Genomic DNA, 22,246 nt, shown 5'->3' with positions numbered 1-22,246 from the left:
GCATTACCAAGCACATGTGTCAAAAGAGCATGTTGCTGTAGAGATTAACGTGCAATAGTTTGTGCCTAACTTGCAAGAACTGGTAACTGAGTTTGTAAATAACTGTGTAACATGCCAGAAATGTACGGCAGAGCAAATACTTAAAACAGTTAAAGCAACATTACCATGTCTGGAAGGGCCCTTCTGGCATTTGCATACTGACATGTCGATATGCAGGATCGATGTAGCTCTTATATGTACATGATTATTGTTGCATGTCTTTTTTCATGTTAGGTTAAAGCTGGCCCATGTGCTCATAATAATGCAAAATGTGCCGTCAGATTTTTAGTCCGTGAAGTATTCCCAAGGTGGGGGTGTTAGGCAATTAACACTACAGGTGTACGCGCAATCTCACATTTGGTATAAGTCTGTACTATACAGTTTTGTGGTAGCAGGGCTGAGCAGCCATGCTTATCTCAAGAGGGATGTGAGCAGTACAAGGTATTACACAAAGGACTTGCAATCACAGTGGTTCAAACAAACACTCAAGGTTTCTTGGTAAAACAATATTAATTTATTTACACAGTCATTTAGAAAACATTCCACTATCAATAAGCAGCTAGCTCAATACCACACTATAATACACTCCAGTACCAAACCAATAAGTTTCTGGACAAGTTAGGCTCCCAGAGGTGAGAGAAAAATGACACTTCAGTAACTCTAAATGGGATTAAAAGACACAAGTTATAAGAATTAAACACAAATACTTTCTTAGGCAGGGCAAATAGTTTCAGTTCACTATTAAAGGCAGTTCAATTCAATAGGCCTGAGCCAAAGTCAATGGACCTGTGTCTTGGATAGGATAGCACAGTTCTGGTAGTGAACGGTTAAGTCTTTGCCAATGTTCTCCGAACCAGTTTGCATGAAAAAGAGTTATGTGTCGGATTAGGAGCGAACAAGACTACAAAGTTGGGAAAGTTTCATGAACTTTCACTGTGGCAGAGAGGATTTCTGGACCGCGTTTGCACAGTACCTTGGTAATGAAGAAAAGCTGTAGCTGAGACAGTTGTTCCTGGCAGTTCCTGCATATCTCGCTGTTCCTGGGCCTCAGTCGTGGGGACAAGAGGGAGGATGTCGGTAGGCTCCTGCACTGCACCAGGACGGATCCACAAGCTTGGCAAAACATAGGTTGAAGGTGTGAGTGCCTTAAAGTCCACAAGCTGGTATCCTTCTCACTGGCTATCTGGTTTTTTGCAGCACTCTGAAGAAAATTTGACCACTATAGAGACGGTTTCCAGGTGGCTTGCGTGTTGGTTGATCCCACCAGCTCAAGGGAAGAAGTCATCCTTGAAGGGGCTTCTCTGTCGAGAGAGTTTCAGGCTATTCGGACCTACAGCAGGGCTTCACCAGGCAAACCAACGGTCCAGGAGTTGCAGCAGTCGTCTTCCTTCAGCTCAGATTCGGTTCTTTCGTTCCAGTGGTCGACTCTGCCTTCCAAGTCCCAGAGACCCGCCTTTTAAACAGTTTTCTCCCTTTCATTCCAGCCTAGCTGCCACTCACCCAGCAGGGTGGCTGTCCTTGCCGGACAGTCAGCCAGCCAATCATGCCAAAGTGCATTCAGGCCTCCTGGGAGACTAAGCACAGGGGGTTTCAGGCACCTCTCTCACTTCCTGTCCACCCCAGACACTCAGGTGCCAGAGGGGGTCTTCAGTACTGAAGCCCGCCAAAGGCAAATGAACAAAGGGACCAAACCTGGTTTGGCGCGCAGAGACAAACACTAGAAGGGCCTTTACAAAATGAAATGATGAAAAAAGTCGATCAGAACCTGTTTTTACAGAGGGGACTCAGACGCCATCTTGAAAAACATGGCTCCGGTGGATTTTAGCTACCGGAGCGTTTAAACAGGTCGCGGACGGGAAAATCGTGGTAATACCACTGCCACCAGCTATTCTTAGAGGAAAGGGTAGCATTTGAGTGTTAGATTAGTTTTGTAGGCATAGGGGATACTGGGTTTTCCCTCCAGCACTCTGCTGTAAGGCAGTGTGTGCTGGGTCTAGCAATTTAAAAACACTAGAAAAGTCAATTTAACTTTACATTCACTGGGAGACAGTAATCAGTCCCAGAGAAGGTATTTAAATCTTGGGAAGTCTGAAAGACATCTCTGTGCCACTGCACTGAGGGGGCTGTGTGACGCAAAAATGAAAAGATGATGTATATGGAGTTATCTAAAACTCCATAATCAAAGAAACAAACACAGAAAACACATTGAAAATGAAAAGTTCAAAGTCCCAACATTTAGCAAAAGTGCTGGAGGACCATAAGGTAGAGAGGATTAGCACATTTATGAGAATTCTCCCTAACAGGGGGGTATGTGACATGCTGAGGTCCGAGAGCACTTTGCCAACAATCTTTTTAAGGAGATAACCTCCTTAATGGGGATCAAGCACAAACTGCCTCTGCATCTCGGGAGGATAGATCAGCAGCAACTTGCTCGCCTTGGGAGTAAGACGACATGGAGCCAAACAGGTTTGATCCCCAGGTCTGCACTTAGAAACCTCTGGGTATTAATCGTGTTATAAATAACCTATCATATCATATCATATCCCAAACTGACTAGTTGAGGGCCTCGATGGCCTGCTAAAAGAGTGCCTTGCCAAGCTGTCAGCATCACTTGGCAAGAATTGGTTCTATTGTCTGCTGCTTGCTTTATTTGCACTACGCAATTCCCCTGGCACGGATCATCATTTGACTACGCACAAAATTGTCACTGGGAGGAGAATGCATGCACCTTTCAATCCTGTATGTACAATTCTGGATGCTAACAGCACTGCCAAACTCCTGGGAGATGAATTCAAAGTATATTTTATATTTGTGCGAGCTCACAAAATCTCTCACCTAGATTTCGCACCAGATTCAACCACCTGAAGGCATGCCTGTCGACCCTGTGTCAAGCACAGACATTCCATAAGCACAGGAAATAAAGACATTCGCAGCACAGCCTCCTCTTTATCCGGGCGACAAAATATGGATAGGCAACTTCACAATATCTTAAAAGGAACCACGCTTCACCGGACCCTTCACTGTGACTGCACCCCAAAAGCAGTGAAGGTAACAGAGAGGCGCCCATGGATTCATCTTACAGGTGTCTGTCGGGACAAGACCGGCGCTCCCCGTGCAGGAGAAAAGAGGCGTCGGCCAACTGATTGGAAGTATACACCAGTTAACCATGACATTTTAATCTCCTTCCACTTTTACAGATGATCAATAAGCAGTCTGAAGAAGTTGCAGCAAGTTGAAGGAGCAGGGTGGGGGTACGACATTGGGCCTCAATACGAGTTTGGAGGTAGCCATGCCATTTTTACCTTTGCGGGCCCGGTAATTCTCATTTGCGGGACCCGGACCCGGTACGTCCTCATTCCCATTTGAGCTCACATAGGGCTCAATGGGAATGGGGAGGATGGTAACAACGGACCCGCTTGTAACGGGACCGTTGCTACCATCCTGTTCTGCTAGCGGGTGCCGATCTGCACTTCAAGTCTGACCAGGCGTGAAGAGCGGCCCACGAGCAGAACTTGTAATGTGGCAGTAAAGTGATAACGGTGCCGGCAGCACTACCGGCCCCGTTATCTCTCTACCGCCAGGGTCATGATGAGGCCCATTGTATAAGCTGCTGTTGTAGTGTAGTGTTTTTGTTCTTTGGTTATTGTGTTTTCTACCCCTACTAGGAGTAATAATGAAGGAGTACGCAACAAACATTCTGAATTGTAAGAAGATGGCATTAGTGGCGGTCATGGCACTACTTCTGGCAACATATAGTATGATGATATACGATGGTGGGGCGAGAGAGGGCCAATGACACATGTTATGTGTGCTCTAACATTCCAAACGTTACAGGGATGCCCAACCTCTTTATCCCTCAAGAAGTGTCATTTGAAGACAGGGGTGTTTGATGCTTTTGCCATTATGTAAAACAAGGGGTTTGTTTCAGGGATACCGGGTTACAGTCCACTGGATAGATGAGGGGTAAGAGGAGTATGCTGACAATAATATGAACCTCACAAAAATGGCGAATGTAAAAGCAACAAAACACATTATATTAGAATGTGTGAAAGAAGGGGTAAGAAGGGGGGGTGCAACTGTTTACCACCCACAACACATTAAAGAGTCACAATGCCACAGGGCACAGTATACCCTGGTGCCATACCAGACCATGAATGCAAATTCAGGGGCTGGTTTTCTATGATGGGGCATGGGAGGGGAGAATGGTGCAAAGTGGGGCAGAAGGGCTGGTAGGGTTTGAAGAAAATGTAGTGAGAAAAATGAAAGACAGCTGTTGCATAATTTGGAACAAGCATGTTTACACTCTAGCGTGGATTGACGAGGAAAAACAACCTTTGCACATAAGGGAACTCACACACTTTTCTTTGTGCTTTAGATCCACCGGCTCGATATATTTGGGGACCAACACCGGTTACACAAAAGTGATGAGTACCCCATTGCAGAGGGGTGGGACTGCATGGTGGACATGCGGGACCCAGGCATACACCCAGCTTCCTCCAGATTGGGGAGGTACTTTCTCCCTAGTCACCCTACTCAGCCCTGCCCTGGTGGTGCCCCGTTCAGAACTCATTCCGTTTAATGATCATCCTGCACTATTGAATAAAGATTTACAGACTAAAAGATTTGAGCGGGTGGTGCACACACAACTAGCCCGATCCTTGAACTATAAGAGAATTTGCAGGGACAGCATCTACTGGTCCCAGAAATCATCTGATAGACTGGCTGGTATTCCATCAGAATATTGTTTGTTCAGCAAGGCGTCTGCTTGTTTTCCATCATTATTGCTTCAAGGTTTACAGGCAGAAGCAAACACTAAATGAATTCAAATCACCCGCTGCAAAGTATTGCAGTTGACAAATTCAATGGAAAAGGGGTTCAACTCTGTGACAAAGGAGCTAAGGGTGGTAAGACTGGTTGCGCTTCAAAACCGAAATATTTTGGATTTGTTAACAGCAATCAAGGGTGGTGTCTGCAAAAAATAGGCAGCAACTGTTGCACTTTCGTGCCTGCAAACGATGCAGCCAACAGAACTTTGATGGAGGCTAATGAAGAGCTGCACACACTCCATGAGACTATGACAAAAGAAACAAGCCCATCAACATCTGACAACTGGCTCGATAAAATAATCACCTGGGCCTCCATGTGGTTGGCGAACATTTTTAAGATAACTGTCCCAATCATCATGTTGGTACTCATCACCTGTTGTGCATGTCAATAAGGGTTAAGAATCTGTAAGGGAAACAATGGAGGTGGTACATATATGTTGCCCCTGAATGTTGACTGGGCAAGGGAAACGACACACCATGTAAGACACAAACAGATATGATATGTTATGATATAATATGATAGTTTCTTTATATAGCGCATATACATATGTTTCAAGGCAAGGGAGGGAACGAGGGAAAATACAATGACAATCTTACAGGCCATGAACAGTAAGGATGTGAAATTAACTATCGTACTCGGACTGACGACATTTCAGATAGTGTAAGAGCTATGACATAGATAGAGAAGGGAGTGGGAGAGTGGGAAGGAAATGGAAAGAGAAAGGCGACTGCCATACTAGGCCTGACAACATTTCTGGTAGAGCCGGAGAAAACAAAAGGTGAGGGAAAGAGGTGCAGAAAGGGAGCAGAGGAACAAAACAATCGACTATCATACTAGGTCTGACGACATTTCAGATAGTGTTGGGGGGCATGTAAGGTGAGGGGGAGGAGACAGGCGAGGTTGCTATCATACGAGGTCCCGGGATAATTCTGATAGAGTAAGTGCATAGAAGAAAGTAAGGGGAGGAGTGGAGGTGATAGAAAAAGGGAGAAAGGGAGAGGAGGAGAGAACAGAGAGTAAGCAGTCAAAAAGAGTGGAGAAGCAAGAGAGGAGAGCGAATACAATTACAGAAGTCAGTAGTAACACATAATGTTGCAAGCCTGGATACAAGATGAAGATGGGAACAGCATGATTCAGGGCCCCTATGAGAAAGGGTGACGCATCGTGAATCAATGAAGTCCATAAAAGTCAAACCCAGCATTGGCCACAGGACGATGATGGTGAAACCAGAATGTATCAGGACAGACTCCTGCAGAAGTAGCCTGCAGGGGAGGAGGGGGAGCAGGGTAGAAGAATCAAGTAAAACAGGCAAAACCTGTGTGCCGAAGATGGGGGACACAAGGGAACATCACAGGGGGGCCAGAGCGGTGGGATGGCCTGTGGGGACTGGGGAAGTAAACACATGTTGGTGCATGCTTACCTGCTATCTGAGCGGGGGTTCGGGCCCTGGATCCTCCTGGTCCGAACAGGTCCAAACAGGAATTGCCCTTTTCTTGGTCTGCCCTTTGCTTTGGCCGCCCGGGAGAGAGACACACTTGATCTAAGAGTTAAGAGAGGGAAGGAAGAGGCAGGGCTAAGAAGGTGGGTGGTGCTTAGGCCAGGTGATCTAGATCCACTTGCACCTGCTACCCATCTGCCTGAATATGGTCTCCCGGAATGTTACAAAAATCCACCCCTGGACATAGACAACTATGAGGCCTTTTGGGTAGACTGTTCAGCTAATGAGGAAGCTTGTATGATAATGGATTGCTCCCTGGAGGAGCACGAGCAACAAGGGGGGAGCCTATACAGGCTAACTAGGATAGAGATACCAAAGGAAAAGAGCAGTGAGCTGCTGACAAAGGATGTGTCGATCGAACGCAGGGGGGAATATCCAGGCTCAACGCTGCCAAGGGGGGGCGCTCGTATCAGTTGCGCAAGGAACGTGGTGACGTCGAGAGTGATGTGGTGGGTGAAATCGGGAGTGGAGGACTGCTTGCATAAAGGGACACAGAAGCAGGCGCAGCGCAAGAATTTCCATGGTGGAATGCAATGAAGGGCGTGTGATTTGGGCATAGTAATGGGTAGTTGTATTGCCTGGGCAAAATATGGGGGTGCAAGAGGCCTTAGGGGGTAATGTGATAGGGCAGGCATTTCAGAAATATGTGAACAGTAGAGTAGCCATTTTATTAGAGGCCCGTGCATTTCTCAGAGGCATCTTATAATAAAAGAGCTGCAGGTCTTTTTGTGACAGCAGTATGTCGTTTTGAACAAGGTATGTGAGCTAACCATTATCCCACGCTCGCCATTCAATGATAAATCTGGTATCCTACAAAAACTTTAATATGTTATGATGATATTCTTTGTTCTTAAAGTTAGTAGTCTGATAATGATCAAAACCAAATGAAGTTTATCTTAAATGGATTTTAATTGTGTTTGACTAGGCTGAATCTGTCATAATCACAACAAAATGAATAATACCAGAATTAATATATACATACCAAGGCCAGTGTTGGGGGACAGAAAAGGATACAAACAAAAGACGTATACAAATTAAGATCAACATAATGTCTTGTCTGTATCTAAGAATAACATTTTCATAATTCCATCTGTGTACATGCCTGTTATTGTCATTGACCAAATTATAGCCAGTGGGTTCATTGAAGCACCCAGAATATCCTGTAGAATACCATTCTGAAATACAAAGAATGATCCAACAGGGCAACGTTGGTTTAGTCACAGCCTGGCCTAGCCTATGGCCAGTGTAACCAATAAACAGTTGGTCATCTTGCCTGACATTTTCCATCCTAGATAAATTGGAGCTACAAGCCATTTTTGGGTCTAGCCTATGTAACCTCTCTTGATCCTTAGAAGTGTGAGGAGGTGGAAACAATGCTAGCAAGGTAATCTTTTGAGTCAGATGAAATTCAGACACTACTTTGGGAAGGTATGAGGGACGAACCCTCAAGACTGCCTTCTCCTTGGAAAATATAGTAAAGGGAGGTTTACATGAAAAGGCTTGCAGCTCACTCACTATGCAAGCAGAAATGATGGCTACTAGAAAGATTGTCTTCAGAGTTAATAAACTGAGTGGACAGGAATGGAGAGGTTCAAATAGAGCTCCCATTAAGATTGTTAAAAGCAGGTTTAAATCCTAGGATGGGACCAGAAAAGGGACAGTTGGTAAAATATGTGTCAAACCTTTGAAGAACTGAATGACAATTGCCATCTTAAAGAAGGAGCCCTGCTATGGCATGCGTTTAAAAATGGATAACGCCGCAAGGTAGCCCTTGACGGTAGCCAACTTCAACACCCAAATGGGCTGGGAGCAGTTAAAAAGAAAGCGCTGCAGATGTATTGAAAGTGAAAGGATTTATGTCTTTAGCTCTGCACCAGCTGCAAAACTCGTTCCAAATGCAGCGGTATAGTGCTTTTTCTTCTAGCCTAGCCGAAAGAAACACCTACTTAACGTCTTCCGGGAGGTCCTAGTCTTTGTATCTTAACCTCTCAGAAACCAGGCGTGAAGGTTCCGAGTTCTAATTTCTGGGTGGAAAAGACAGCCTCCCCTGTCATCACATTCTCCTTGCAGGTCCACCAGAGGAGAGTCTGTGCGTCCTTGCTCAAGGCCTGCAGAAGGCCTGAGAATTGTGACCATTGGGATCTTGTCTTTATAGATCATCTCCAGCTTGCTGGCCTCGGAAAAGTTTTTTTCAGTAGAGGGCGCTGCGCGTCGATGTCCCTCGAGCTGATGTCCCTTTACGTCTTGAAACACTTGTGTATAGGCGCGTTACAAATGCCATATCGTATCATATCATATCATATCTGAGGGCCCAATGGAGAGACCTCATCCTTAGGCAGGCTTCTAGCACCAGTTAAATGCAGGATACCATGAGGCCCTGCAACCTCACAAATTTGAATTTGGGAAAATGTTGGGCATTCTGAAATCTCATTACCATTTGCAAGATATTCTGAGCCCACAACTTGGGAGCCAAAGCTTTACCTGATATGATATGATAAGTCATTTATAACACATCTGTACACAAGTGTTTCTAGGCGCGACAGGACAAGACAAAATCTTACTAGGCCTGTGTCATTCGGATTGTGCAAGTGCGAGAACCAGAAGTGCAAGGGGAAAAGGGAAAGGGAAGGAGGAAGTGCAAGGCAGAGGGGAGGGGAAAACAGGGCAGCAATGCTCTGAGTAAATGCAGCCGGGGCAGCGCGGCTCTGGGTAGTGCAACGATGAAGAGTCCAGGACTGTTCCAATAAAATGCAGCTTTTGGGAAGGTGTCACCTGGGACTTCTTGAAGTTGAGGGAGAAGAACAAGTTACTTCTTACCTGGTAACGTTCTTTCGATGGGATGTTCCTCCGACGTATTCCTTGTCTTGATAGATCATCTCCAGCTTGCTGGCCTCGGAAAAGTTTTTTTCAGTAGAGGGCGCTGCGCGTCGATGTCCCTCCAGCTGATGTCCCTCGACAGCCTAAGTATCAACGCTGACATCATCATGCGTATAAATAGACTTGCACAGCGTCCGTTGCTCAGTTCCGTTTTGACGTTAACAATTGTTTTACATGAATTGGTTAGTGACCCAGAAGGAGCGTAAACTGTAACCACAAGGGAAGTTTTACTGAGGGGATGGATGGGAGGGGTGTTAAGGAATACGTCGGAGGAACATCCCATCGAAAGAATATTACCAGGTAAGAAGTAACTTGTTCTTCGAAGGGATTGTGTCCTCCGACGTATTCCTTATCTTGATAGACTCCCATAGCAGTGGTGTGTAACTGGAGGTGGGAGTAAAATTGCCATGTTTCCCTTCAAGAGTAAACAGAGTGCAACACAGCTTTGCCAAACCTAGTCTCTTGGCTAGAGGAGGAATCCAGGTTGTAAAATCTTGTGAAGGAATGTGCAGACGTCCATGTGGCAGCCGCACATATGTCTCGAATCGGTACCACTCTTTGGAGGGCCGAAGAGGCTGCGATACCCCTGGTTGAATGAGCCCTAAGATTTTGAGGAGGCTCGTTCCCTGCCAGTTTGTAACATTCCAGAATGGCTAAAATAATCCATCAGAAAAATGGTTTGTTTTGTTATCGGTAATCCCAATTTGTGCCCTGAGTAACCTACAAACAGTTGGTCTGCTTGCCTAATCCTAGCAAGTCTGCTGATGTAAAAGCTCAAAGCCCGCCTTGGGTCCAGCCTATGCAGCCTTTCTTCCTCTTTCCCCGGATGGGGAGGGGGATAAAATGAAGGCAAGGTAATATTCTGAGTGATGGGGAATTGAGAAACCACCTTTGGGAGAAAATTAGGCTTCACTTGTAGGACAACTTTATCTTTATGAAAAATTGTATGAGGGGGTTTACAAGATAGAGCCTGTAATTCCCTCACCCTCCTAGCAGATGTCAATGCCACTAATAAGACAGTTATAAGGGTGAGAAACCTTAGTGAACAAGAGTGGAGTGGTTCAAAAGGAGTACCCATCAGGAAATGTAAGACTAAATTTAAGTCCCATAAGGGAACTTGGAATGGTCTTGGAGGATAGACATTGGTTAATCCCTTCAGAAATTGTATTACTAAGGGTAACTTGAAATACGATGGTTCCTCTCCAGTGCGCTTGCAGATCGATAGCGCTGCGAGATAGCCCTTGATAGTGCCAACCTGAAGGCCCGAATTTGCCAAATAGAGTAGAAAAGATAACACCGTTGGTGTACCACATGAAAAGGGGTCGATATTCTTTTCTCTACACCAGCTGCAAAATTTGTTCCAACGGCAGCGGTATAAAGTCTTTGTTGCTGGCCTTCTTGCCGAAAGCAACACCTCTATGACGTCATCTGGGAGGTCCCAATCCTTGTATCTCAACCTTTCAGATACCAAGCGTGAAGGTTGAGGGTTCTGATTTCTGGATGGAGAACCTGACCTCCCTTCTGCGAGAGAAGATTCTCCTTGAGTGGAAGACGAATTGGAGGGCAGATGGACATGTCCAGAAGGTCCGAGTACCACGTTCTCCTGGCCCAGTCCGGGGCAATTAAGATCATGGCTTTCCGGAACCTTCTCAACCTCCTGATCATTTAAGGAATGACAGGGACTGGAGGAAACGCGTACAGAAGTGGAAACTCCCAGTCCACTGCGAACGCGTCTCCTAGAGATCCTCCCGGGGGAAATTCCCTTGAACAAAACTGATCGCACTTCCTGTTGATGCCGGTGACGAACAGATCCACTTGAGGGGTTCCCCAAAGGGTGAAGATCTGTTGAAGGACTTCCTGAGCTAGTTCCCACTCGTGGGAGACTGTGCTCTGCCTGCTCAGAGTGTCCGCTGTCAAGTTTTTCTCTCCGGCTAAGTTAACTGCCGATAGAGAGATTCCTTCTTGGATTGCCCAAAACCAGAGCTGCATCGCCTCTGTGCACAGCGGCAGCAATCCTCCACCTCCTCTTTTGTTGAGGTAGTGCATGGCCACTGTGTTGTCCGTCATTATCAGGACATTTTTCCCCTGTACAGATGGCAGAAAAGCCTTCAGCGCTAGTCTGATTGCTTTCAGCTCTAACAGGTTGATATGTAGTCTGGACTCCGATGGAGACCAACGACCGTTGATGGTCAAGTCGTTGGTATGGGCTCCTCACCCCGTGAGTGAGGCATCTGTGACTATTGTTATCTCCGGCCATGGTTGCCAAAACAGTTCTCCCTTTAAGATGTTTTCCTGGCAGGCCCACCACTGAAGGTCTTGAGCCACCTTGTCCGGAACCTGAAGGAGGTCGGTCATTCTCCCTGAGAATTGCGACCACTGAGTTCTCAGTGCCCACTGAAGAGATTTCATTCTCAGGCGAGCCTCTGGCAAAAGGAAGATGCAGGATGCCATGAGGCCTAGCAACCTCAAAAAGTCGAAGGCTGGGAGACGTTGGGCATTTTGAAACTTGGTGACCATCTGCAGAATATCTTGGGCCCTCACCTCTGGTGGCAAGGCTTTTCCCAGGGAAGTGTCCAGGACCGCTCCAATGAACTGGAGTCTCTGTGATGGTATCATCTGTGACTTCTTTAAATTGAGGGAGAAGCCCAGTTTGTGAAGGAAGTGGCAGACATAATCTAGCTGGATCTGAGCTTGTTCCGGTGTACAGCTCTGATCAGCCAATCGTCCAGGTAGGGATAGACGTGAATCTCTTCCCTCCTTAGACTTGCAGCCACTATCGACATTAGCTTGGTGAAGACCCTCGGGGCGGAGGTCAGCCCAAATGGCAGAACTCGAAATTGATAATGAGAGTCGTCAATTGCGAACCTCAGGTATTTCCTGTGTTTGAGATGGATTGGCACATGGAAATAAGCATCCTGAAGATCCAGAGATACCAGCCAGTCCTGGAGCTGGAGGGCCTGAAGGATCTGAGAAAGAGTTACCATCTTGAACTTGTCCTTCCTGAGGAACTTGTTCAATTCTCGTAAGTCCAAGATAGGTCTCAGTCCTCCGTCCTTCTTCGGTATTAGGAAGTAGGGGGAGTACCAGCCCTTGTTCCTCTCCGCTACAGGTACCGGTTCTATGGAACCTTTCTCCAGCAGGTCTACAATTTCCTGCAAGAGGAGCGGATCTGGAACTTTCCGAGAGCTGTTCCCCGGTGGATGACTCTGAGGAATGCGTAGAAAAGGTATGCAGTAACCTTGGGCAACTGTCTCCAATGCCCAAGCATCTGACGTAATAGCCTGCCATTCTGTCAGATGTTGAGTTAGCCTGCCCCCTACTGGTGTCTTGTGAGGAGATTCCTGAGAGAGATTTAGAGGCGGCTGATGCAGGTTCCGATGGTAAAGAGGTAACTGCTGCTGCTGCTGCTGCGGCTTTTGTATTTTGACCCTGTCCACCTCGGATGAATCTTTTTTGACCTCTTTGAATCGACTGTCCTCGGCCTTTTCCGAATGCGGAATAAAAGCGAAAGGACTTACCTCTCCAAGAGGTTCCTGAGGGGCGATATGGCGTTTGGCAGATTGCAGCACCCAGGGATTTTGCTGCTGCTTTGAATGTTTGTAACTTTTCTAGGCTGTCATCCGCCTTCTTACCAAACAAAGAAAAGCCGTCAAAGGGCATATTTAAAAGTCTGGCTTGTACATCTGGAGCAAACCCAGACTTTCGCAACCATGCAAATCTGCGGGTTGTAGTACTTGCCGCCATGGCCCCACTGATGCTGTCAGCAGAATCAATGCCAGTTTGAAGGTATTCGCACATAGCGTCTTTACCATCCTTAACGATGTTTAGAAACGCTTCCCTAGAAATGCTTCCCTTTCTTCTCCCTCTGGGAGGCAGTCAGCCGCTGATGAAGCACACTCCCAAAGTGTATGGCTGAACCTTGCGAGCGTACAAGTAGCGTTAAAAGATTTCAACGCCATGCTACATGCAGAAAAAACTTTCTTAGCCATAGTATTTTTTGTCATCCCTGTCCTGTGAAACAGTGGGGTATGCCGATCTACTGCCTGATGCAGTTGCTGCTTGGACAACCAGACTCTCTGGAGTTGGATGTTTAGACAAAAATTCCGGGTCAGTAGAAGATACCCTATATTTAGCTGATAACTTTTTGTTAACCGCCGGGATAACCTCAGGAGTTTCCCAGTTAGCCAATATTTTTCTTTGTAATGCAGCGTGAAATGGAACCACAGGATCCTCCTGTGGGCCTTTGACTAAGATGTCTGTAAGGTCATCCTGTTGGAATGCAGGTGAAGGTGTAGAGCAACCCATGAATTTTTTAATTCTTGCCATTAAAATTCTGTAAGGGGTCTCGGCGTGTTCCCCAGGGTCTGGTTTGGCAAATTCTATTTCTGGGGAAGTATCTAACCCACTTGCCTCATGTAGGGATTTGCTAAGGTCCTTCAACCTATTTTCCTCAGAGGTAAATTCCTCTGGTTCTAGTGTTGCAGATCTCTGCCCACCAAAGCGTCTTTCTTGATCTGAATTCTCCCATTCCTCATAGATTGAAGACAAAGGTCTGAAATTATCAGACCTTGGAAATGGCTTAAATCCCATTTCCAGAGCAGAAGGGGCTAAATTTGTCGTAATCGGTTGGAAAAACGTCAACGTTGTCGACGCGGGCGTTAAAGGCTTCGAAAACACAGAAAAAGGCGTCGAGAAGATTGGAAGTGGCCTCGAAGAACTCGAGAGGATCGGGATCCTACACGAGGTTGTCGATGACCTCGAAGTCATGATAGAGGCTCTGGGTATGACCACTGGCTGTGAGGTAGTGACGGCCGTGGGTTTGCTCTTTTTCTGCGTCAACGTCGGCGTCGAAGACGGCGTCGATTCGATTGACCTATGCGTCGATGAGCCCTTCGATAATGGCGTCGATGGCGCAGATTTATGCGTCGAAGGGACCTTCGACGATGGCATCGATGGCACAGTGCCTTTGCTCGAGGGTTTGTGACGCTCTTGAGTAGTTTCTTTCGCCGGGTGCAACGACTCGCAGCGTTTAGATTTTTCGGGTCTTTCACCCAGGGTATCACCCTCTGCTGTCTTGGAGGGGGTCGGGCCGCTTTCTCGAAGACGCTAAGCATCCTTTTACAGAATTCCTCCCACTCAGCCTCAGAGCTATGTTTTGTGGGGCAGGTGACTCTTTCCGGAGAAACAGAAGAAGAAGACAAGGAAGGGGATCTTCGACGTCTCTTACTTGAATGCTTGGATCTCGAAGAGTGGTGGGAGCTGCTTCGAGACCTATACTGAGAATGTTTCCTATGTCGGCGAGGAGACGAATGCCTCGACTCTGCCGAGGAAACTTTCGAAGGAGTTTTAACTGTCTTACCTCTCTCAAGTGTCCCCTTACGCTCCTTCAAGGCTTTCGCCATCACGGACATGCAGTCCTCGCACTCTGAACATTGGAGCTCCGATCCCAGGCACCACAAACAGACCCTGTGAGGATCTGTCAACGACATTTTCTTTCCACAGTCTCGACATTTTTTGAAGCCGGACCGTGGAGTTGTCGGTTCGGATGAGGAAGCCATCGAGTAAGAGTTGGTTTATTCTCGAGGAATAATGAAGAATATATTCTCTGAGTAACGAACTGAGCAACGCGATTCCGAGGCCCACAAAGCGCAGAAAAACGGAACTGAGTAACGGACGCTGCGCGAGTCTATTTATACGCATGATGACGTTGGCGCCGATATGGAGGCTGCGAGGGACATCGGCTCGAGGGACATCGACGCGCAGCGCCCTCGACTGAAAAAATGTTTCTGAGGCCAGCAAGCGGGAGATGATCTATCAAGACAAGGAATACGTCGGAGGACACAATCCCTTCGAAGCTCAGTTTGTGGAGTGAGTGGCAGGTGCTGTTGAGATGTTCCTGGGCCTGTTCAGGAGAGCGGGCTCTGATCAGCCAATTGTCTAGGTGGGGAAAGATGTTAATCCCTTCCCTCCTTAGGTTCGCTGCCACCACTGCCATTAACTTGGTGAAGACCCTTGGACAGAGGTCAACTGGAAAGGCAGTACTCAAAACTGATATTGAGAACTGCCAATGGCGAATCTCAGGTACATTCTCTGCTTGGGATGAATGGGCACATGAAAGTAAGCATCCTGAAGATGACACCATCCAATCCTGGAGCTGAAGGGCCTGGAGGATCTGCGAAAGAGTGACTATCTTGAATCTGTCCTTCCTGGGGAACTTGTTCACGGGTGTCAGGCCCAAGATGGGTCGCAGTCCTCCATATTCCTTGGGAACCAAAAAATAGGTGGAGTACCAAACTTGGTATTGCTCCGCAGTGCCCTTTCCACAGCACCTTTCTCCAACAGGGAAAGAATCTCCTGTAGAAGGAGCCGATCTGGTTCCTGAAGAGAGTGCTTGTTCAGAGGACAACCCAGAGGCCTTTTCAGAAATGGGAGACGGTATCCTTCGGCTACTGTCTGAAGTGCCCATGCATCCGAAGTAATGCAACGCCATTCTTCTAGATGCAGGGTGAATCTGCCTCCCACCGGGGTACTGTGAGAAAAGTGCTCAGAGAGGTTTTGGGGCTGTGGCATAGGGCAGTGACGAGGTGGATGCCCGCGCAGTCTTTCCTTCACAGTCTCTGGAGGCATATGGGAATATCCTCTGTCCTCTTTGGGTTGCCTGCCCTCTTCCTCTTAGTCCAAAAGATGAATAGAAGTGAAAAGAAAGCCCTCTTTAAGTCTGCATAGGTGGATGTTGCTGCTGATGTTGCTGACGGATGGCTGCTCCCAAAGATTTTGCAGCCGTCTTAAAAGCCTGAAGCTTCTCCAATCTGTTATCTGTTTTTGGCCCAAAAGGTTGGACCCTTCAAAGGGCATGTCCAAAAGTCTAGAATGGATGTCAGGAGCTAATCCAGACTTTGTGAAGCCATGCAAATCACCTGATGACTGCACTTGAACCATTAGAAAGGTCAAGACAGTCCGATGCGTCAAGCCCTGACTGGAGTGATTGCCATCAGTTATGATGTTATTAAAACCATCCCTCATATCTCCTTCAGGTATGTTCTCTGCTGCCTGTGAAATGACATGTTATGCTATGTTATATTATGTTGATTTATACTGCGCACTGCTACCACCCAGGAGCACTACCCAGGCCAGACATTCTAAAGAGTGTATGCATATTTCGCTAAGGCACAGGATGCATTAATGTCTTTGAGGGCCATGGTCCTAGAAGAGAACATCCTTTTTGCCAACGCATCGTATTGTTTGTCATCCCTATCAGGTGAGATGGTTGGGTAAGCAGATGCCTTTCCCTTGCAGTGGAAGGCTCTGCCTGCACCACCAAACATTCTGGAGTAAGGTGCCTGGACAGAAAGTCAGGGTCAATGGATGATGGTCTGTATTTTCTCACCAACTCCTTATTCACAGCAGGAGTGGTGTCAGGCTTCTGCCAGTTCTCCAAAATAGTGTTTTTGAGAGCTGAATAAAAAGGCAGTAGAGGTTCCTTTGGAGGGCCTTTATCAAAGAAGTCTGTGAGATCATCCTGAACTATGTCATTTGCAGGACGCCCCATCCCAAATATTCAGTGACCCGGTTCATAACTGCTAAGATGGAGACTTTGAAAGGAAGGGAGCACTTTGCACTAGGGTTGTATGGCTGCTGGAATGCCATTGCCATTGTAGACTTCTCTGTGACTGACCTATGATTGGGACTAAGTGGGGGTGACAATGGGATCTTCTGAATACCACCAATGGGCCCATCATCCACTTGATGATGCGTTACACCAATTGGAATCCAAAGAAGCATTGATTATTAAGTAAATTAAGGCAGTCTGTGCCAAGAATGAGGATCTTGCGTAATAATATTTGAATACTGGGGCCATTGGAGATCTTCCTCGAAAAGCGACACCTGGAAATCCCCACTTATATTTCCAGACTTCAGACCTACAATTCCAGCTGCTAGTTTTTGGACATAAAGAAGCATCTGCGAAACAAAAATGTGTAGTGTCAGATGCTATTCCCATCTTGCCTCAAGGTGAGCTACAGAGAAAAATAATACTTCTTCACCTCAGCAGTGGATGCTTCTACCTTTATTGCGACTCAACTGGTGGATACTTAATTTATGAGATGTCATGGTGCGGTTTAATGGTCTGTTGTTGAGAGTTTAGATTGTAGGCAACAGTACTGAGAACAGTACTGTTTAGGAGGTGCAGCTCTTAGACATTCTGGCTGAATAGGGGTGATAGTAAGCTGGTACTACTCCAGTTCACCCCCACAGCGTGGAGTGCTGGGGTACTTGTATTTTATTTTATGGGCTGTGATTTGACAACACAGTCAGTTGGGAGTGGGCCAGTGAGGGTAGGGTAGGGCATGGGAGTTATGAGTTTTGTATTTTTTCTCAACCTAACTAACATGATATATCAGGGCAGGGGATCACCATGTGGTCAGCCAGCAGGAAATTTAAATCATGGGCCTCAATTGCTTGTGAAGCGGGAACTGTATCCAGCACACACTGATTTAACAGCTGTCACCTGGAATATCCAGGGATTGAACAATATCATCGAGGTCTGGAAAGTGTTGTCTTACCTCAAAAGTAATCATGTAGATACCATGTTGCAAGAAACGCATCTCCCAGGTGGGGGACACTTTGGGTTTGCTCGCAATTTGAAATTGACTATTTGATCGGCACTACCCAATTAAGGGGGTTTGTGATGTTAGTGAAGGATACAGTGGAAGTTCAAGCACATAGGAACATTGGGGATCCATAGGGTTGAATCAAAAAGCAAAAAGACAGGGCTTAAAACACCACGGTTACCCATCTTGAGCAAAAGAAGTGCACCCACAATTGTAAAAATAAAGGTGCCTCTGCCACCAACTTGACCAGGTACCACTTAATATGGAACAACATCAATACTTAAAAACTAATTAGAAAACAAGGTTTCTTTGCACAGCTCTCCTTAAAGACGTTAGTTCTGCTACAATAGACAAATGGGGGACGGGGTCCCCATGCACAGTTAGCCTCAAATTCTGAGCAGTACAAAATAAAACTAAATGAGTTAAGCCATGTAGTGCGGTTTAAAAAGACACAATATGAACAGCAAGATTGATTACCCCTCCCTTAATCCCAAAATTGTCACACAGGACACTGCACGTTATGCACTGTCTTATCGTCCAGTGGAAAACAAAAGCTCCACAAAAGCTAAATATTCAAAAAACCAATCAATTCATGAATATATCAGAAAATCTAAAAACAATTAATAGAATCATTCCATAAAAAATGTGGCACAAAGAATGGAAGTTAGTAAGTGACTTGGAAACATAAATCCAATCGATATGTCAAGAAAATTCACAAGGAATTCATATTGGACACTAATCTAAACAGCATTTTTCTGGTGTATCATTTCTCTGTCTTAAACCTGACATGAGTCACATATTATTTTCTAGAAGACCCTGCGTAGGGTTTTCCAACACAGATACATGAAGCATGATCTTAACACTTCATAGATAGTCGACATATGTTTCAGCCTTCACAGTCTATACTGCACTATCCCTAGTGCCATTGGTTTGATGTTTTTAGAGGCCTTCTTCAGGACGGAAAATTGCTTTTATTCAGGAATTCAATTATAAAGTTTTAAAAATACATCATAAAAGTCGGTACAGAGTTTGTAAGGGAGGCATGGCATCAACAGTAATACAGACACAAGTGAACATAGTTCAAGGGAGTTTATTGAACTTCAAAAAAAGTATGATAAACTTCTATCTAAACCTAAATCTACAGATGGGAGTAAGCTACGACCATCAAAAAATAATAACGCAGTCTTAGTGGTGTCTTGTCAAAATAAAAGGGCCTATAGTAATAAACTATTGCATATCCTTATCTCTAAATACAAATAGTGTGGTAAATAATGTTATGAAAAAGAAAGATGTGTTCAAAATTTAATTTAATTTTATTAATAATGTGTTACAGTTTATATTTAAACTTTACACATAATAATAAATTACATAAACATACATTAGAAACTAAAAATAAAATGCAAAACAGGACTGAAACAACTGTAACCAAAAAACAATCTCATATTATCGCTTATCTACCTAACTAAAAAGGAAATTTAAGTTACAGTTAAGCTCAGTTCAAACTTGTTGAACTTATTGTTCTAATAATTAAACATTAATAAAATTCCACATACAAAGATCACAGACCTCTACTGGGGTCGATGTCATAGTATCGAACAGATTCATATAAAAATATTCAAAGTTCTTTCTATTTCCAACCATACTCTGATATGTCAGGTTTTCAAGCAGTTGACCTCCCTTCCCCATGTTTTTAGCACGGGATAAGGCGGTTCACTCAAGCATAGCACTGTCTCTGGCCTTGTTAGCAGGAGGTTACAGTTCACTCATCAGCATCAGGGCCTCCGGAGCAGAAGTCTCCTTGTTTTTCAAAAGTATCTTCACTCAAAGGGCCTGATGCAACCAAATAGACAACACGTTCTTTTGCCTTCTAGATTTTCAGAAGTATTCATATCGGGTGATTCATTATCCACCCCATATCCCCCTCAACTGGGCTCAGATCCTATTAGCATAAAGTTACGTTACCGTAGATTTCTTCGAATACCATTTCACCTAATGAGACTTCACCAAATCCATTTCACCAAAAATGGTAGGTCAAGTGGTATATGTGTAATGCATAATAGGTGAAATTTTATTTCAAGTATTGAAGACATTCGAATGTGCATAGGGTTTGGCATGACCTGTTGCAGAACCACTTCAATTTCACAATTCTTTCTTTTAACTTTTACATCCATTCGGTTGGATACCTCACAGAGACATTTGAATGAGCACCCATGTGATGCCTGACCACTCTGTCTATGGTATCATATTTTAGCTTCAAAGTTCATTCACTCATCTGCTGTCTTAATAATCTTCTTCATACAATGTTGCCACTTGCAACCTTGGTTTCCACACAGACCGGTCTGGTATCAGTCTCCCCAATTCACCTTCTGTGCTGACTTCACTGTTGCTACTTTGTTTGTAGGAGCCAAGGACAGTACCAGGGTGGCAAGCGTGTCTCCTCGCCTTGACTATCGACGCAGGAGAGCCCTCGGTACCTCCAACACACAATGCAGGATTCTTTAGCTTTAATTCCAGGTCTTACGTTTCCTACTTTTGAAGGCTCATTAAAGATGCGGTTTGTCAGTGAAAAGGTCAAGGGTATTTCCCTCCTTGCAATCCTGTTTGGTCTTGCCATCTTCCACCTTGCATTAAACTGCCATCTTGGATCTGCTGCTTCCTTGTGTGCTATGTCTTGCTCAAAGTGTGCTTTCATGCTCTGCCTTTTATCCATGTGGGGAACTGTAATGGAAGTCAGGTGTGTGTAATGATCAGTAGTTGCCTGACCCTACCTGACCATTGTAGTGGGACATGTCAGGTACAAGGCTCGGGTGTTAGTCAATTTTCCCTCACAGTGAGTTGTCCATTTGAAAGTGTTTGTGTCGGGAAAGGGGGTGGAGGGTTGATACTCTACGTATATTACTGGATAGGATGGGATAAATGTGTTACAGGGAAGGGGATACCACATCTCGCCCTTCGGAGTCCCACTTCCACTACCCTAAGACCCGCCATCCAGGTGATCCTCCCGCACTGGTCCACCCCCAGGAACTGGATCCAAAAGCGATGGCCATGTCCTAGCCACCTGGATGACAGATCCCCGGGGACTAGGGGGTGAGACACCTTCAGGTTTCTCACAGGTTACCAACAAGTCAGCAGATATCCTGGGGGTCCCACTGAAATAAATGGGAAATCTGAAAGAAAGGATTTGTATTCCTAACAAGGCTGAATTAGGGAATAGTGAGGAGACGAAATTTTTCTGAATGAGTGGAGGTAGGATCTGGAAAAACACCTTAGGGTCAGATGCTCAACAACTCTTGATGCATTAAGATGAGGTGTGGCCCTTTCCTAAATTCAAGTCAAAGTTATGCTTGGGGCATTACAACCTCATTATAGCATTGGCTGTGTTACCACGATTACTGCTTATGGTAATTGCGTTACAGCTGGTGGAAATTTGAGGGGCACTGCCAGAATGCAACAATACTGCCTTTAGGGCTGTAACAGGTGAGGATTAATTTATGCAGTCAAAGGTTATTTTTGCTCTTTCTCTGTGTTACTTTGCAAAAGGTGTAAGAAGGTGGCAACAAAATATCTGCCTCCTTATTTTGCTTAAATACATATCTGTGTGCTATGATTGGGACATAGTATGTGACGAGCAGCTAGTTGTATAGCCTGCATGGAACATAGTAACTTTTAGGCGTTTCCTTGATGGGTACACAGAGACAATGTACAACTTGAGTAAACTTTTGGGGGTTGGATTTATTAACTTCAACCCACATTTACAATTACAAATTTGTGACAATTTGTTCTGAAAGTCATGTCTCACCTTCTTTTCACCTCTTTCCAGAATGGTAGCAATATCTTCATCCGTAAGCTCACTGTCCTTCGAAGCGAAGACATGGGTTGCTCCATGTCGGATCATCTGCAACATCTCATCCTTCCCAAGTTTATTTGACTGTTGATCTATTAGTCTTCCTAAAATCAGAACAAGTACACATTGGTTTGCCATTTTAAATTCTCATAAATCAATAACCCACTCATAACCCACTCATGAGAGAACAAATAACAGCCATAAAATGCATAGCAATTAATTAGAGCAGATAGCACGCACACATGGATAACCTATCAAGCGAATACATACACATCCAACTCGGTACCCTATGCAATACATTTTTTTTCTAACAAAACATTTCACAAAATGATGACTCTCATTGCACTGAGGGTTGCCACTGGTGAGGCCAACGTTTTCCACATTGTCAGAATTCCCAAGCGCTTTCCATATACCCCTTCTTAATGAATGTATAAAATAAAGCAGAGATTATGAAAACAATTGACATCTTGTTAAAACATGGTTCCATGTTTTCGCTGTACACTGCGAGAATTCTAAAATAGCCCATATTGTATTTGTATATGTGAGCTGTGA

General features: G+C 45.2%; 1 protein-coding gene across 3 annotated transcripts in view; it reads right to left on the bottom strand.

The window, feature by feature from the left end:
• LOC138480867 (probable global transcription activator SNF2L1) overlaps nucleotides 1-22,246 on the bottom strand; it is a 1,964,402-nt gene that overhangs the window by 617,490 nt on the left and 1,324,666 nt on the right. For all 3 annotated transcript variants that reach the window (XM_069612650.1, XM_069612651.1, XM_069612652.1), the window contains one exon: nucleotides 21,650-21,798. In XM_069612650.1, coding sequence (XP_069468751.1) covers nucleotides 21,650-21,798 — 149 coding nt within the window. The remainder of the gene's footprint in view (nucleotides 1-21,649; nucleotides 21,799-22,246) is intronic.

Source organism: Ambystoma mexicanum, chromosome 5p (assembly GCF_040938575.1).
Source record: "Ambystoma mexicanum isolate Mex_15411 chromosome 5p, UKY_AmexF1_1, whole genome shotgun sequence".
Classification (NCBI taxonomy): Eukaryota; Metazoa; Chordata; class Amphibia; order Caudata; family Ambystomatidae; genus Ambystoma; species Ambystoma mexicanum.
This window is presented reverse-complemented; position numbering and strand designations above follow the sequence as displayed.